This window comes from Beta vulgaris, chromosome 9 (assembly GCF_026745355.1).
Source record: "Beta vulgaris subsp. vulgaris cultivar EL10 chromosome 9, EL10.2, whole genome shotgun sequence".
Lineage (NCBI taxonomy): Eukaryota > Viridiplantae > Streptophyta > Magnoliopsida > Caryophyllales > Amaranthaceae > Beta > Beta vulgaris.
Window position 1 is genome coordinate 40,295,180 of NC_079210.1, and position 17,435 is coordinate 40,312,614.

General features: G+C 35.8%; 2 protein-coding genes across 2 annotated transcripts; both read right to left on the reverse strand.

Moving 5' to 3' along the window:
* Positions 1-1,073: 1,073 nt before the first annotated feature.
* LOC104904146 (leucine-rich repeat extensin-like protein 3) lies at positions 1,074-1,793 on the reverse strand. The gene has a single exon (XM_010692336.2). It carries the CDS (start codon positions 1,791-1,793, stop codon positions 1,074-1,076), a length of 720 nt encoding a protein of 239 aa, XP_010690638.2.
* A 2,174-nt stretch (positions 1,794-3,967) lies between these two features.
* LOC104904147 (extensin-like) lies at positions 3,968-4,627 on the reverse strand. Its single transcript, XM_010692338.2, has one exon. It carries the CDS (start codon positions 4,625-4,627, stop codon positions 3,968-3,970), a length of 660 nt encoding a protein of 219 aa, XP_010690640.2.
* Between the last annotated feature and the right edge of the window lie 12,808 nt (positions 4,628-17,435).

Here is a 17,435-nt window from a genome sequence, read left to right on the forward strand (position 1 = left end):
TCGGCACGAGTGGTGCTCCCGCACCAAATGGTGGTGCGCCCGCACAGGTCTGTTGTGCGCCCGCACATTATATTCGATGAATTTCTTCAGTTGAGGCAGTGAGTTTTGTCCGCCCGCACCATAGTGATGTGCGCCCCCACATCGGGCTGGTGCGCCCGCACCTATCGGGCAATACGCGTTTTTTCCGTTTTTCGATTAATGATGGTATAAATAGGTGCCCTAATTACGATTAATGTAATTCTTCATCTTTAACACATATTTTGAGAGAGAAAAAGCTTTAGAGAGAGCTCTTGAGTGCTTTTGTAATCTCTATCAAAAACATTCATTGATTCCTAGTGCAGATTCGTGGTTTTTCTCCCAGTTCTTGGGTTTCCACGTAAAAAGTTTCTGGTGTGATTTTCCTGCTTTCTTGTTTGATATTCTATATTTGTTTGCTATTATTCTACGATTGATAGTCAATAGGACTTACATGTATGGCTTCTAGGATTTGTGGATGTTGGTGGATGATTTTGGTTGGTTTCAAATGGATCATAAACACCTTATTTATAGGTGTGTAATGGCGGTGTAATAAGTCGGCAAAATATGTGCTCAATTAATTTATATTGGTCTAGAATTTTCCATCACCAACATGCTCCATTTTCGCCGACATAATGCTTAGATATCCTCAAATTGTTTCTCTTGATTTCTAGAGAAATCTTGATGAGTGTTTCATGTACAATTTAGCACTAACGTTGACTATTGATAATGAGCCATAAAATTTGGGCCACAAACCCAACATTCATAATATTATTCCTATTTATATTTAGTAATTGCCGGAATGTCTAAGGACATATTCCTTCAAATTTATCAATTTGTATTAATCAAAATGCAAGATGCATAGTCATAACACAATGAGAAGCTTTTGTCTTCAATAGATAGAGTGCTCAAAACATATTGTAAAGAGCTAAAAACCTATCAGCAAATCAACTGCAAGACGACATCAACTACAGCACGGATACGGAAAATCAAAAGGGGATGAGGCGCCAGTTTTCTGGCAGTGACAGCTGACAGCAGCACAACCACCTTAAGGGTGTCTAGTTTTCTGATGGTGGTGAGAAATAATCCTCCTCCTCTAGTGATGGTGGTGTGGTTTCGGCTGTTATAGCTGGAACAAGGAAATAATCATCGTCTGGTTGAAAAGTACCTGTTGGAGGTGAAGGGGCAGGGGACGTAAAGATCATGGGAGCCGTGGAAGGCGTAGGCGGGGACCGGAGTATAAAAGATGGTGGTTGAACTTCATCGTTTGGTGGCTGTGGAGGCGGTTCAAAGGTGGGAGGTGCTGGTGCAAATACTGGGACACCAGCCCTAATGGGCTCTGGTGGGGGACGGCTATCCAACCCTGGAATTGGAACCTCATTCTGTGGTGATGGTGTGTTGGGATCGGGTTTAAACATGGGTGCACCAATATTGGCTGTAGGTTCTGGCGGTGGACGACTAACCTGCAACCCTGGAGTTGGAACCTCATTCTCTGGTGACGGTGTGATGGGTGAACCAGTATCGTTTATAGGTGGGCGGGCAACCTCTAATGGTAATGGAGGTGGTTGAACTGTATCGAAGGTCGAAGCTGATGGTGGTGGTATCGATGGTGGCGGCGGATGGGAGACCACCGTTGGGGTTGGTGGTGGTGAACTTTGGAAAATGTTCAGAAAAAATATTGCAAGACTAAAGACTTTTGTAGGCGAAGGAGACTGCGCATCAGGTGGACTTGCAATAGTCGTCATTTGAGGTTGCTGGCCCTTAGTGGATAAAGCCATACATGCGAGCATTATTGCCACTAAGAACCACCCTACCATAATATTATGGCCTGCCATATCAAGTATCTATGTCTAGATTGTTTTCTTACAACAATTGTGGCTGGATTATGAAGACTACATATATTGGTCTGGGGAAGTTTTGATAGGGTCATAGTTCAATCAAATTATTGTTAAAATAGTAGCATACAATAGAGATATACTTCTGTTTGACTTAGATATTGTAGAGTTGTGCTGTGCCTCTCCACTTGGGGATAATAAGTCTGAGACTAGCTTTTTTTAATATCATATTGCAAGTTCAATCTTTTGTTAGACTTTATGCATCAAATTAGCCACAGCCCACAGGAGTCCTATTTGGTCAGATATATTATGATGTTGTACTTGTAGCGTTGTAGACTACAAACTAGAGGGTATTTGGTATGGAAAATTTTAATGTAGGAAACGGATTCAAATAAGTGTTTCCATTTCTAATTATTTGATATGAGTATTAAGTAACAAATACCGTTTCCAAGGGGAAACATAATAGCCCCATTTCTTACCCTTATCAAACTAGTGGAAACAAATCACGTTTCCTCCCTCAATCATAATCCTCTCAACTGTTTCCATTCCACTAGGATACCAAACAACAATTAAAGGTAACGGTTATTATTTCCATTTCTCCTCCTTATTCAAATCCTTTCCATTTCGTTTACGTTTTCCATACCAAACACCCTCTTAGGGTAGATTAGGATCGGATTTAGAGTGAATTAGGATCATGGTAAATTAGTTTCAACGAATGTATCATGTTAACACAATCTGATCACTTGAGGTTTTTGACAATATACTTCAATTAATAGCGTCTGAGTTTAAATATACTCAATTTTCAACTCAGCTATACAAATTATTATACACTTACTTTGTACAAATTGTTATTTACCTTATCCACATAGATTGGATAAACCAAATGTTTTATTTTTTTTTGTATGTGTTGCTATTTTTGCTTTCCACTTGTTTATTCCTTACAAAACTCGGAGCTTCTAGGTTTCCCAGTGGTAAGAAATGGTAGAAATGAAGTGTTCGCCCAATTTAGTTTCTTCGCATTTTGGTTTTATATATAGAATTTCCTAAATGCAAAAATATATAGAATGTCAACTACTTAACCAATTACTCGCTCCATCCCTCAATAGACTTTCCATTTCCCTTTTTCATTTTTCACATTTGGAAATGCATGTTTGTATCACAAATACCTTTAATTACATATTAGTCTAAATGACGCAGTCGGAAACTATGGAGATTAGCAAGCACTAATCTCGAATTAAAAACAAGCAGATTCACAAGCGATGAATCTGTAAAAACTCCGGAATCCACCAGAAAGAGTATAAACTCTGTGATATTATTAAAAGTCAAAAACTGCCTCCAAACATTGACCTAATAATGTTTAAATACGTTAAGCAAAACCTTAAAACGAAATTAAGGAAATAATTAAATTTGAAAATAATTAAAAAGCTGATTTCGGGCCTTAAACGGACCCGGATGGCCTAAAACGCCTATACGTCACGGCGGAGTGGTGTGTTTGACTCGTTGGGCCGTTCCGCTTCCGAAAAGGTATTACAATAGTCAATCGGACTCCGTCGGCCCATTTTCCGCAAAACAATTCAGGCCTTTTTTCCGCAAATTCTTTTCGAACTTTTCCCCTAGTCTGCCTACGTCACTAAATTATGAAAGTTTGATTTTCGTAATAATACTCGATGAGACGACTCAAACAAAACACCACATAACTGTTTTTCTTTTGTATTAGAAATTTTTTGGAAGATTTTCTTTACTATAAAATGTGCAAAAATCAGAAATGAAAAGTCTATTCTAGAATGGAGTGAGCACTAATTTATGATCGAGTGATTCGTATATTGTCAATTTTAGCACCTTACCATCAGTTTCAATGATTTCTTTCCCTTCTCTATTTCAGCTAACTAGTCGATCATACATCAATTTCATGACGAATAGAAGATGGAAGTACAATAAGAACTCTTATCATCAATAATAAATTTTAGTGAAAAATTCATCTCAAGAAAAATTTTATAAACCTAACCCATATAAATCAACACCAAGAAAATAAAGCTGATGGCGGCAATATAAAAGGAGCTATAGCTTGTCAGCTTTAGTGGCAGCGACGACAGACAGGAGCACAACATTAAGGCGGCCTACTCTGTTGGTGGTGGTGTGGTATCCACTTCTGTCGGAGTTGAAGGTGCAGGGGACATAAAGATCATGGGAGCCAATAAAAGATCAGGTGGGGGACGACTAATTAATTCTGGAGGTGGAACATCATTCTGTGGTGATGCTGTATTATTAGGGGGTTTTGGTGTAGCATTGAAATTCGGTGTAGGAGTAGGTGGTGAACGCGTCACCTCAAATGGAGGTGGAACTTCATTCTCTGGTGATGGTACTGTAGGGGCTTTTGGTGTAGGATTGAGATTTGTTGTAGGTTCTGGAAGTGGACGAGCTACCTCAAGTGGAGGTGGATCATCATTATTTGGTGATGGTACTGCAGGGGGTTTTGGTGTAGGATTGGGATTGGTTGTAGGTTCCGAAAGTGGACGAGCCACCTCTAATGGTAATGGTGGTGGTTGAATTGTATCCAACGTCGGAGATTGCGGTGTTGGAGTTTCAAGCACCATTGGTGGTGATGGTGAAGGGGGCATTTCCGTTGGAGTTGGTGGAGTTTGGAAAATGTTGAGGAAAAATATTGCCAGACTAAATACCTTAGTTGGCGAAGGAGAAGGAGAAGGAGACGGAGACTGCGCTGGTGGGCTGACTATAGTCGTCGTCTGAGACTGCTGAGATTTGGTTGTTATAGCCATACTTGCGAGCAGTATTGCCACCACAAACAACCACACCATATTATTGTGGCCTGCCATTTCAAATAGTATTTCTCTAGATTGTTTCCTTTAGCTTATATATTTATCTTGTTTGGGCAATTGTGGCGAGACTTGGTTATCATGAGGCTACTTATATTGTGCTGGGGAAGTTTTCTTATGTGAAATAATTCTGTTTGATTGTTCCAAAATAGTCATATCAAATGCAAATTTACTATTGTTTGACAGAAATTGTAGAGTTGTGCCTCTCCACTTGGGAAAGGATTAGCAGTGCTGCCCTAGCTTTTCTAATATCATATTCCAAGTGATGTTTTCTCCCAATAAATAAATATTGCAAGTGACATCTATGTCATTATGTTGTAGACTTGTAGCATCAAGCAAACGTACACAACAATATATAATTGGTCAGATATATTATGGTTGTGGACAACCACTCTTGGATTGCACAAAGCATTATCTTTCTCCATTTTGATCGATCTAAGTCTATATATACATCTGTTTGGATGATTTCCGTTCGAGGTGTAGTCCTACTAGTAATTTAAACTCAAAGTGTCAAAACGAAAAGGTCAACTAAACCTATTGTTTTTAGAAATTAGAATCAAGGGTGTAGGAGCGTGTCTTAAAGACATGATATCATGAAACATAGTAGGAATTGTTATCATTGTTCAAGGGAAGTGCAATAAAATGTAGCAGTCTAATTTTACATTACTTATATGACGAGACGTAGTTACTATCAATTAAAGTTTTTTATCTTCTTATATATACATTTATAGTCAAACTTTAATATGTTTGAGCTTTAATATCTTATTAATTTTATGTCAGAAAATTATATTTTACCAATTTATTAAGAATACTTTTTTTTAGTTCATAGATACTAATATATAATTAACGAAAACTATGGTCAAAGTTTGCTCTTAAAAGCAACATAAAAATAGAAAGAACCAAAACTAACCTATATAATGTTTTCAAACCAATCAATAATATTAAACTCAAATAAATGTATAACTTACTTTCTTCATCCCTTAACAGATTTTGCATTTTCCTATTTATGATTGTCTCAAATACATTTTTCATTTTCTTATTTGGGATGAATCCACCTATTAAAATAATATTATTTATCTTTCAAATTTTACTACACATTGCTCATATCACTTTTCTATAAATCAATCATGATTTCCACCCACTTACCTTACCTACTTACATTCTCTCCCATAAATGCAGAATAATGCACTAACTCCAATTTTTTTTTTTCTAATTTTATGCAACTAAGTGCCAACCTAGAACCTCTCCTTTATACTTGTACCAAAAAGAAAAGAATGTACATTCAAAATAACTAGGAAAATAACACATTTACCCCGCACCCTCCAGGAAAAACAAAAAACAAGCTAATGTTGTACATAACAATATTACAAGCTCAACAATTATTAACAAAAACCACTTGCCTATATTCAATTTGTATCATTTGAAAAACGATATTATTATGAGTTACACGAATATAAGGTTGTATTATCATGTGACAGGTACAACTAGTATGGCTGCACCATACATCGGTATTGTGACATAACAAGATAGTTAAATATTATGTTTGTTTCTTAAATCAAGTGACCCTTTGTCTTTGCAAAATTACTATATAATAAAATAAGAGTATATGTATTATAATTTTTTTTGTAGTTTGTTTTTTACATAATAATATATGATGATTATAATAAAATAAAAATTAAGTTGTTTTTCAAAATTGTTTTCGAAGTCATATTTTTTACTACAGAAAATAGAATAGTTATACAATTGAATAAGAGTATAAACAGTATCAACTTGAAACAGTGGACATAAACACCTAGAAAAGTCAATATCAACAATTATACAATATGATATTTTATACTAGAATATAACATTTTGTCTTAGTCATCTAGCAACGTTTCCAGCGCAATTTAGATCCTACACCAGGGTGTAGGATGAGGAACCTACACCTTGGCCAAAACTACGTAGTTTTGATGCTTTTAAGAGGGCCAAAATTTGGCAGGCTTTTGGCAGAATTTTTAGGTGGGCTAGCTCTTTCTCTCTCATCACTCACTCATTCCCTCTTTTTCTCTCTCATTTATTTTTCAAGAACCATTTCAATTATCTCTCTCATTTATTTTGTTCTTCATTTATTTCTCCCTTATTTTCATTCATTTCTATTTTAAATTTCCAAATGTTGATATATTTGATTTTATATTCTGTTTTGCATTTTTAAAACTTTTTTTAATGTACAAATGCATATGGTTTGATGTACAATAATATACGAGTGTATATTTGGGGATTTTCAGTGATCAAAGTATTGACCATCAGTGTACATTGTGATTTATCCTTATTTACGTTGGTTGCGGAACCTTTTTTTTATTATTAGCTCCACCTACAGTTGCATGTACATGCACGTACATTGCATGTACACTTTGTTGACATTCATGTACATTAAGTGGGTTACAATCATGTTGTTATGTGTTGACCTTTTAATCTAGTACCCATATTGAGTTTTTTTTTTTGTTTTGTTTTTGTCTATAGAATATGTTATGCATGCATGTTAGTGAAGCTAATGTATATTTAGTCATACACAATGATCATTAACGCAATTTTAATGTACACAGAACAAAGTCAGCTCTATAGAATAACTTGAACATTCAGTCATAACAACATTGTACATTCAGGCTTAATAATTGAACAATCTTGCTAGAATAATTGTACATTGAGTCATATCCAGTGAACATTCAATCAAACAATAATGTATCCTTATTTTCAGTGATCAAAGTAATGACCATCAGTGTACATTGTGATTTATCCTTATTTACGTTGGTTGCGGTACCTTTTTTATTATTAGCTCCACATACAGTTGCATGTACATGCACGTACCTTGCATGTACACTTTGTTGACATTCATGTACATTAATTGGGTTACAATCATGTTGTTATGTATTGACCTTTTGTTTTAATACCCATATTGAGTTTTTTTTGTGGCACCTGGAGCACTATGAGGTATAGGACTGTAATTGTACATATTGAATTTCATTAGCGAACAAACATCAACACACCAGTGTACAAAGATTGCAAATTACTCACTTGACATCAGCTTTAGGAATTGGGTTACTTTTATTCTATTATGTTTCTTTGTACATTCTTGGCTTCGTGGTTGTTCATTAACAAAATAAAATGTACAATGACATCCCCCATAAAATCGTCAATAACACACAATGAACAATAATAGACATCCAAAACAAAAAAAAAAACTCAATACGAGTATTAAAACAAAAGGTCAACACATAACAACATGATTGTAACGTTAACCCAGTTAATGTACATGAATGTCAACAAAGTGTACATGCTAGGTACGTGCATGTACATGCAACTGTAGGTGGAGCTAATAATAATAAAAAAGGTACCGCAACCAACGTAAATAAGGATAAATCACAATGTACACTGATGGTCATTACTTTGATCACTGAAAATCCCCAAATGTACACTCGTATATTATTGTACATCAAACCATATGCATTTGTACATCAAAAAAAGGTTTAAAAATGCAAAACATAAAATAAAATCAAATATCAACATTTGGAAATTTATAATACAAATGAATGAAAATAAGGGAGAAATAAATGAAGAACAAAATAAATGAGAGAGAGAGAATTGAAATGGTTCTTGAAAAATAAATGAGAGAGAAAGGGAGGGAATGAGTGAGTGATGAGAGAGAAAGAGCTTCCCCACTTTCATAAATACTACCAAAAGCCTGCCAACTTTTGGCTCCCCTAAAACCATCAAAACTACGTAGTTTTGGACAAGGTGTAGGATGCTCATCCTACACCTTGGTGTATAATCTACGGATTGCGTTTCCAGTCTTATCGTATAAAAACATTTATCACATAGACATGTGCATGCTTGATTTATTAGCTTCACACCAACTCTTTGTCCATCTTATTGCTTCTGTTATAATCTATATCTATACTAATATATTAAAAGGCGTGCGCAAATCAGAAACGGTGCCACGTGGCGCTCTCCCTAGGGAGTTTTAGGTCATGTAATTCATGTACAATAAAAAAATTAGAAATTGTATGGTATAGGTTTTGATCCTGTGACCTCAAGTTCATGTACTAAAGTTTTAACCACTAGACCAAGTTGTAATTAGTGATATCATATCAAAGTACAATATTAATAAATGAAAATTTTTCTTACCCGGGGCATATCCCGGGCCTAATAACTAGTTGTTATTATAAAATACCATACGCCATTTTAGTGTGTTTTACTTTTCTGCTATAATAAAAATACTTGTTGCTACCAAGAATGTCTTGATCTAATGGTTAAAATTGAGATGTTATGAACGACAGGTCACAGGTTCGCATCCCCCTACCCTTCTTTGTACTTTACCTTCACATTCCACCCATATAAAAATGACATATAGTTATTAGTGGCGGATCCAGGAATTTATGAATAGTTGGTCACTACCGAATAGTTGCACAGATACAAATAGGGCTACGTGTACGAGTTCGGATACGCGTATCCATATAAGATTCTATGATTTTTTTAAAAAAAACTACTTCAAATAGAATCAATTTATGACTAATAATAGTTCATATTACAATATAATAGTACCTAAAAATAGTACTTATTTTAACCAAATACTACTTAGAAAATATTACAATTGTTCTCGACGAGTTTCATATTTTGATATCGATTTATAATATCATCCTTGCTAACCTTCAAAAAAAAAATTGAAATATCCTTCGTTTTTTTCCTTTTCATTCTGAAAATTAAATTAATACTTTGAATGAGATTAAATAAGTCGATTGAAAAGGCCAACACAATACAATCAAGCACATAATACATAATACATCATTCAAAAATGATTTCTAAAACATTCTAATTCCTAACCTTAGTAACATAATTCCTAAATCACAAATTCATAACACAATCATTTTTCAATTTCGCATCCTAATCTAATTCCTAAATCACAACACAATCGTAATGAAATCTAATTGACAAAAATACACAAATACACAATCATTTGTCAATTTCGTATCTTAATATAACTCCTAAATCAAAGCACAATCGTAATAAAATCCAATTGACAAAAATATATAAATACACAATTATTTGTCAATTTGGCATCCTAACCTAATTCCCAAATCACAACACAATCGTAATGAAATCCTAATGAAATCCAATTGACAAAAATACAGAAAAACACAATCAATTTTCAGCAACAACCCAACAATGATGCAATGAAGAATAATTGAAGAAGCGATTAGACGAAGATTAAGAAGGTTGAATTAGAAGAATACATGAAGATTGAAGTTCGTCGCCCGCTGCCACCCGAACAAAATCCTAACAAAATCCAACAAAAAAATTTACAAATTCCAGAATAGATCGAACAAAACCCTAACAAAATCAAACAAAAGGAATAGATCGAACAAAACCCTAACAAAATTAAACAAAACCAAATCAAACAAAATAGATCGAGAAAAATGACAAAGTCACCGGCGAGTCGCCTGAAGATCTCGATCTGAACTGCATCGGCCATCGCTTCTACTTAGGGTTTTAATTTTCGCGTTGGATTCACCATTCGTGAAGGAGAAAGAAAGAGAAAGAGGAACTAGGTTACTTCACGTGTGAGAGAAAATAACGCTTCAAATGAATTTTTTTTTTCCATAAATAATAGTTGGTCACTTGACCAACAGTGACCCTAAGTAAATTCGCCATTGATAGATATTTGAACTTAAACCATTTACATACTTAGAGCCTTAGAACGCAGAGGTCCGCTAAATTGGAAGTGGACCACTTCCAAACTCCAAATATGTTGGACTCAATCAATCCTCTTGGGGATCGGATAATCGCCAAAATTCCGGTGATGATGAGGGTACAAAAAAATTTTAAAAATCATAATCATCATCCTTAATATAAACATTCGTCTTGCGTGTGGTCGGCCACACGCGAAATTACAAGTGTGGTCGCGCGCGACACGCTGTCAACCCGTCAGCTCATTTTCAAATAGTCATATCTCACTCGTTTCTCATCGGAATCGTGCTTTTGACCAGGCGTTGGAAGCTATCGAGCCAAATTTTCATCTCCAACTTGAATCTTCCCAAAGTATTAAGTTTTATATGAGATATGACCTTTTGAAGTTGACCCTTATGCACAAACACTTATAAACAAATGGAGTTACTCTTATGAACAGATAAAGTTACTCTTATGACCTAATGGAGTTACTTGTATGATTATGTGGTTACTTTTAATAATAAAAAGGTGTCCATTGGGGTTACTCATCCATCTTCCTCACAACGGTTCACAAAAGTAACCCTATTTTTATCATATGACTAACCCAATTAATTCATACTAGTAATGTCATTTAATCTATGAGTAACCTCATTTAATATTATGAGTAACACAATTAATTTATAATAGTAACCTCATTCATTTATACAAGTAACTTCAACAAATCATACGAGTAACCTCATTTAATCATACGTGTAACCCGAAAGGTTCACAAAAAGTAACCGCATTTTATTCAAACGAGTAACCTCCTTCATTCATGAAAGTAAACTGATTGGTAACCTCATCTATTCAAATGAGTAACCTCATTTGTTCACAAAAGTAACTTCGTTTTTTCATACGACTAAACTCAATAGTTCACAATATTAACCTTATTTAATCATATGATGATCCTATTTGATCAACTAACCCCAATTGTTCACAAAAGTAACCCCATTTTATTATATGAGTCACCCCATTTTTTATCATATACATGAGTAACCCAATTAATTCATACTAGTAATATTATTTAATCTATGAGTAACCTCATTTAATCTTATGAGTAACCTAATTAATTCATACTAGTAACCTCATTTATTTATACAAGTAAATTCAATAAATCATACGAGTAACATCATTCACTAGTAGAGAAAGGACGAGTTGCGTCGGACCCGGGACCCCTATTTACGTTAGACTTAGGTCCGACAGCACAAGTCATGACGCAAATTGTGCAACTATAATTTGCGTCGGATGCGCATTCGACGCAAATTTGTGCCATCTGTGTCGGATGAGTGGCACTATGCGACGCACATCGTCCAAAATCATGCGATATGGTTCGTGATTTGCGTCAGATGGAGAACAATATCCGACGCAAATGATTGGTGATTTGCATCAGACATTGGACTACATCCGACGCAAATAGGTAATACCATTCCAAAAAAAATCAAGATATACTCACAGGCAAGATCTACCAAATAGGTAATATGCGCAATAGCATTTGGTTTTGGTTTTGTTATAGCTAAGAGAAAGATACGAAGAGAAGAGCAGTTAAACATTATTATTATACAATGTGAATCCAAAGAATCAAATCATTACTTCTTTGATATCAAATAAAATCAAATCAAAGAACTAGTATAGAAATGAGAAAAAAAATATACAATTTATTACAGCTTAATTTACATAGATCCAAGAAAATTAAAAAAAGTGGAGGCTAATCTAATCTGAAATCGGCTAATCCAAAACAATTTAGGGGGAAATTAAAAATTATATTAAAAAAATAACCTCAAATATGGATGGTGATTCGAAGGTAAATCCAATATTCTTCAATCTTCACAGTTAAATTCTTTGATTTGAACGTCACTCTGATATACTAAAAACTTCTTCAATATTCTTCAATCTGAATGATGTAAAAAAAAATCAAGATTAAGAAAGGGAAAGAATCAACAAGTTTGCATCAAGAAGTTGCCATATAAATGTAAGGAGAACACAAGAGATAAAGACATAAGACCTGTTGATTCGCCGGAAGACCCTTATCGCTTTACAAGAATTCGCCGGAAGCCATTACAATTGTAACATCTCGGATTCTTCCGACCAGCTTGTAGAGGATTAAGCACAACGAAAGAGACTCTGGCTGACATAACCCGAACTATTACCATCACACTCACCAAACTACATCAGAGAGTGTGGAACCCAATTCCCAAATTCTATTCAAATTGATTAACTATTACAACAACGCTCTGATTCTCAGACTCTATTCTCATAAATTTCTACAGAAAATCCGGCAGAGTTTCCTTTGAAAATGGGACAACGCTAAAGCGAAAAATAATTTAAACCTGTTACGATTCAAATTATGAAATATTTCCAAATCCCAGGCATTTCAATGCGATTAGATGCTTGACTGACAATAGTGGTAATCAAATAACGGATCCTCAAGCCCTCGCGTCCCTTATTAGGAATTTTTATGTCAATCTTTACTCAACCGAAAAATGGATGTCTAATAGGGTCGACCTAGGGGGAAGAAAGGACTTAGTCTCCATTAGCTCACCTCCCTCCGATGTTGAGATAAGAAATGCCCTTTTCTCAATGAAACCTCTTAAGGCCCCGGGGCCTGATGGTTTCCATCCGATCTTCTTCCAAAAAGAGTGGCATATTGTGGGAGAGGACATTTGTAATAGTATCAGGCAATGGTTTCAAAAAGGGGATATACCAGCTGACCTTGGCCAAGCCCTTATTTGTCTTATCCCTAAACAGCCCAACCCTGATAACGTTAAGCAATTTAGACCTATCAGTTTGTGTAACACCTTGTATAAACTCACCACAAAAATCCTGGTTAACCGCCTTAAACCCCTGATTCCTGAGTGGGTCTCTCATAATCAAAATGGTTTCATCCAAGGTAGAGGTACGGAAATTAACTTGGTGGTTGCCTTGGAAATTTTGCATTCAATGCAGAAGAAAAGAGGGAAGTATGGATGGTTTGTCCTGAAAGTAGATTTGGAAAAAGCATATGATCGTCTTGAGTGGGACTTTGTTCGCCATTGTTTAGCCATGCATAACCTCGATGACCATTCCATTTCCTTGATTATGAATTGCATTAATAAAGCAAGTTCCTCCGTGTTAGTGAATGGTAAAAAGACGGATAACTTTCACCATTCTAGAGGCCTTAGGCAAGGGGATCCAATGTCTCCCTTCATTTTTAATATATGCCTGGAATTCCTTACTGGTCTTATAAATCAAGCTTGCAGTGACAAGCTTTGGACCCCTTTCTGGGTGGGTAGGGATCGGGTACCAATTTCCCATTTACTCTTTGCAGATGATTTTCTTATATTTGGTAGGGTTGATGAGGTTACTTCATTTAAACTTAGAGAGATCCTGAAGCTTTTCTGTCAAGCATCAGGGCAAAAGATCAATGAAGGAAAAAGTAGGCTCGTTTTCTCTCCTAATACATCGGAGGAACATAAATTGTTGTTTCAAGAGACGTTGAACGTTAAAGAAAATAAGGACTTGGGGCTGTACTTAGGCCTCCCGTTATCCCATAAGCGACCTAGTAGGAAAGATGTCCAGTTTGTCATAGACAAAGTAAGGGGAAAATTAGCAATGTGGAAAACTAAACTTCTTTCTAGGGCAGGGAGGCTTACGCTCATAACATCAACTATGAATACCATTGCTTCCTACTATATGCAAGTCACCAACTTTCCGAAATCTTCTCTCCAAGACTTAGATAGACTATGCAATAACTTCCTTTGGGGGGAAAGTGAGGGGAAAAATAAAATTCACTTGGTAGGCCAATTACATACTTTCCTTCCAAAAGTAATGGGGGGCCTAGGGATTAGAAGTCATAGGGATCTGAATTTAATTCTGTTGGCAAAGCTGAGTTGGAAGTTGATTGAGGGTCCAATGAACTTAGCCAAAGAATGTATTGTCTCTAAATACATAAACCGTAAGTACACCACTTCCTTCAAGAAAGGATCTCAAATTTGGAAGAATGTGGGGATAGGTAGGTTCAATCTTGACCAATGTAAAAAATGGAAATTGGGAAATGGCCTCTTGATTAGGTTTTGGGAGGATGATTGGCTAGGTATTGGTAAAATCAGAAATTTGGTTCAGGGTCCTTTGTCAGAAGGAGAAATGAACCTATCAGTGGGGGACCTAATTGTGAACAATAGTTGGAACTTACAGAAGATTTCCTTAGAGCTCCCTAAATATATTTCGGATCGAATTAATACCATGACCTTATCTTATCATAGGGACGATCTCCCCTTTTACCCGTGCGTGCTGAGTGATAAATTTTACTTGTCGGGAATGTATTATGAAATGGTTAAGGAGCGGAGGGCGCAGAAGGGTGGGGAGTGGGTCTGGAACTTAGATATACCCCCTAAGGTTCGTTTTTTCATCTGGCTCGTATGGTGGGATAGGATCCCAAATTGTCTATTGTTACATAGAAGAAACATCATCCCCTCCCCTCTTTGCTCCCTTTGCACCTCATTAAATGAATCCATGCTACATGTCATTCGAGATTGTGTCCATGCTTCGAATATCTGGAATCTCCTCACTACCCCTTCAGGATTTTGGGATTTGAATAATGTCAAGGATTGGCTAAAAATTTGTCATAGTACACATGACTTGAGTAATGGTTTGAGTTGGTCTCTCCTATTCCCTTTAGTTTGCTTTGAAATATGGAAGGCTAGAAATCGAGCCTTTTTTGATAAACAACCTCATGCTTTGCCCAATGTCACGCTTTCCATAGCTGTAAACCTTGCTAAAGAGTTTAGGGCTGCCCAAACATCTCCCGTGCTTGATAACAAGGTCCGGCCGAGTAAGTGGGGTCCTTATCCCTCTCCCTTTGTCCATATACATGTAGACGCTTCCTTTGTGAACATTGAAACCAAGTCAAGTATGGCCGTTGTTGATAGGGATTGTTTAGGAGTTTGGCTCTATGGTTGTTATTCTATATCATATGCTATTGACCCATTCCATGCAGAATTGTTGGCTATTCGGGAAGGCTTTGAGTTGGCTAGAGAGAAAAATTACACTCATGTGGCTTTGATGTCAGATTGTAAAAAAGCAGTGGATATTATTAATGGTAGTGTGGATCATACTGATTTCTATAGTGACTTGATTACGGAATGCAGGGAGCTGCGGCTTTACTTCCAGGAAATCAGCCTTACCTTCACTAGACGAGAAGACAATCAAGTGGCAGATAGGATGGCCAGTGAATGTAGGCAGGATTTACAAAACTTTGATGCAATTAGGCATTTTCCTTTCCCTCCTAATTATTGTCAAGATTTGTTATCATCGGATTGTAAAAGGGTTTTTGCCATAACTCTTTAATTTGCTTAGTTACCTTTGTTCACCAAAAAAAAAAAAACTATGGTATCAAAATTGACTTAAATTAAGATGTAAAAATAGTAGTATTCAGATCTTTTTATAACAAGGATTGGCATCAAAAGAGGGGGATGATGTGTGGCAGCTAATTAATGTCTCACAATGTCAATGTGGGATTGCAATTTTTCCTTTCACTAAACCTGATGTTATGGAGTATCAATCTATTGGAAACATGTTATAAGTAAACCTATATATATAGATAAAACTTCTTACACGCTAGCTTCATGAGTCAATTGTTGAGCATTCATATTGCTCAATATTCAATAAAGTTAGAGAGAATGACGACGTCTCAATGATCTAACTTGATTACAGCGCTACATATTACATAGTACTCTTATAAATTCATTAGTATTGAGCAATTTCAATACAAATGTAGTAACTTTTTTGAGCTTTTGGAGTGCCTTTTAATATTTTGTCACAAATATATAAATATATATATATATATATATATGTATATACATATATGTATATGTACATATACATATATACATATATATGTATATGTACATGTATATATATGTATATATATATACATATACATATATATGTATATACATATATATATATATACATATATATATATATATATATATATATATATACATATATATATATATATATTATCGACGGTACAATAGCTTTGAGTAATAGGCATTGCAATAGTTTGGAGTAGATGTTGCCAATGGGCGTAGCAATAGCTTTTGCTAATGCACGTTTCAATAGCCTAACCGTCCGCATAACCTACATGAAACCAATGACTCACATAGTCGTTGCCTAAAAGATTGGTCTAGAGCAAAAGTTCGTTAAGTCATTGCAATAGCTCCCAAAAGTCTTTGCACTAGGCCTATTGTAACGCCTCCAAATGCGACGGTTCAAAACCATTGCAATAGGTCTACTGCAACGACTTTTGGGCCTATTAAAATGGTTTTAGTGTGTTGCCTTTGCCTTTTAATGTAGTAGTGATACTATATTTATATCACATCACTACATGACTTAACCTAGCACATGTGTCAATCATGTGCACTTCATTTAACAAGGAATAAATAACAATGTAGTAAAGAGCCTTTAGTGGGCTTAAGATGGACAGGTGGTCCATGATACTTCATCACTACCTCTTAAGGTGGGAGAGGGGTTGTAGGTAGAGCTCCCAGTCTGTCTTAAATAAATTGATGCTTAGTAACAGGATGACACTTAGTGAGAATATCAACCAGCTGATTATGGGTTGACACATACACTGGTTTGATGAGTTGCTGATGGACTTTGTCTTCCACAAAGTGTCAATCTACCTCCACATGCTTGATCATCTCATGGTGGACATGGTTGACATCAATGGACAAAGCTGGCTGATTATCACACTTGAGTAGGACTTGAAAAAGGGACTTGAGACCCAAGTCTTTTAGAAGTTGAGTGCGCCATGTGACTTCATATGTTGTGAGGGCCATGGCCCTATATTTAGCCTCAGCACTGGATATGACCACCACTTGCTGCTTCTTGGCTTTATAGGAGATCAATGATTCACCCAAGAGAATGCAACAGCCATATGTAGACTTCCTAGAGATTGGATGACCTTCCCAATCACTGTATTTATAGGAGATCAACGAACGAAAATAAAAAAAAAACGAAATTCCATATCAAG

Bases quoted from the DNA above. Each gene is read 5' to 3' on its own strand.
- LOC104904147 (XM_010692338.2), bottom strand. From the start codon at position 4,627: ATGGCTATAACAACCAAATCTCAGCAGTCTCAGACGACGACTATAGTC.
- LOC104904146 (XM_010692336.2), bottom strand. From the start codon at position 1,793: ATGGCTTTATCCACTAAGGGCCAGCAACCTCAAATGACGACTATTGCA.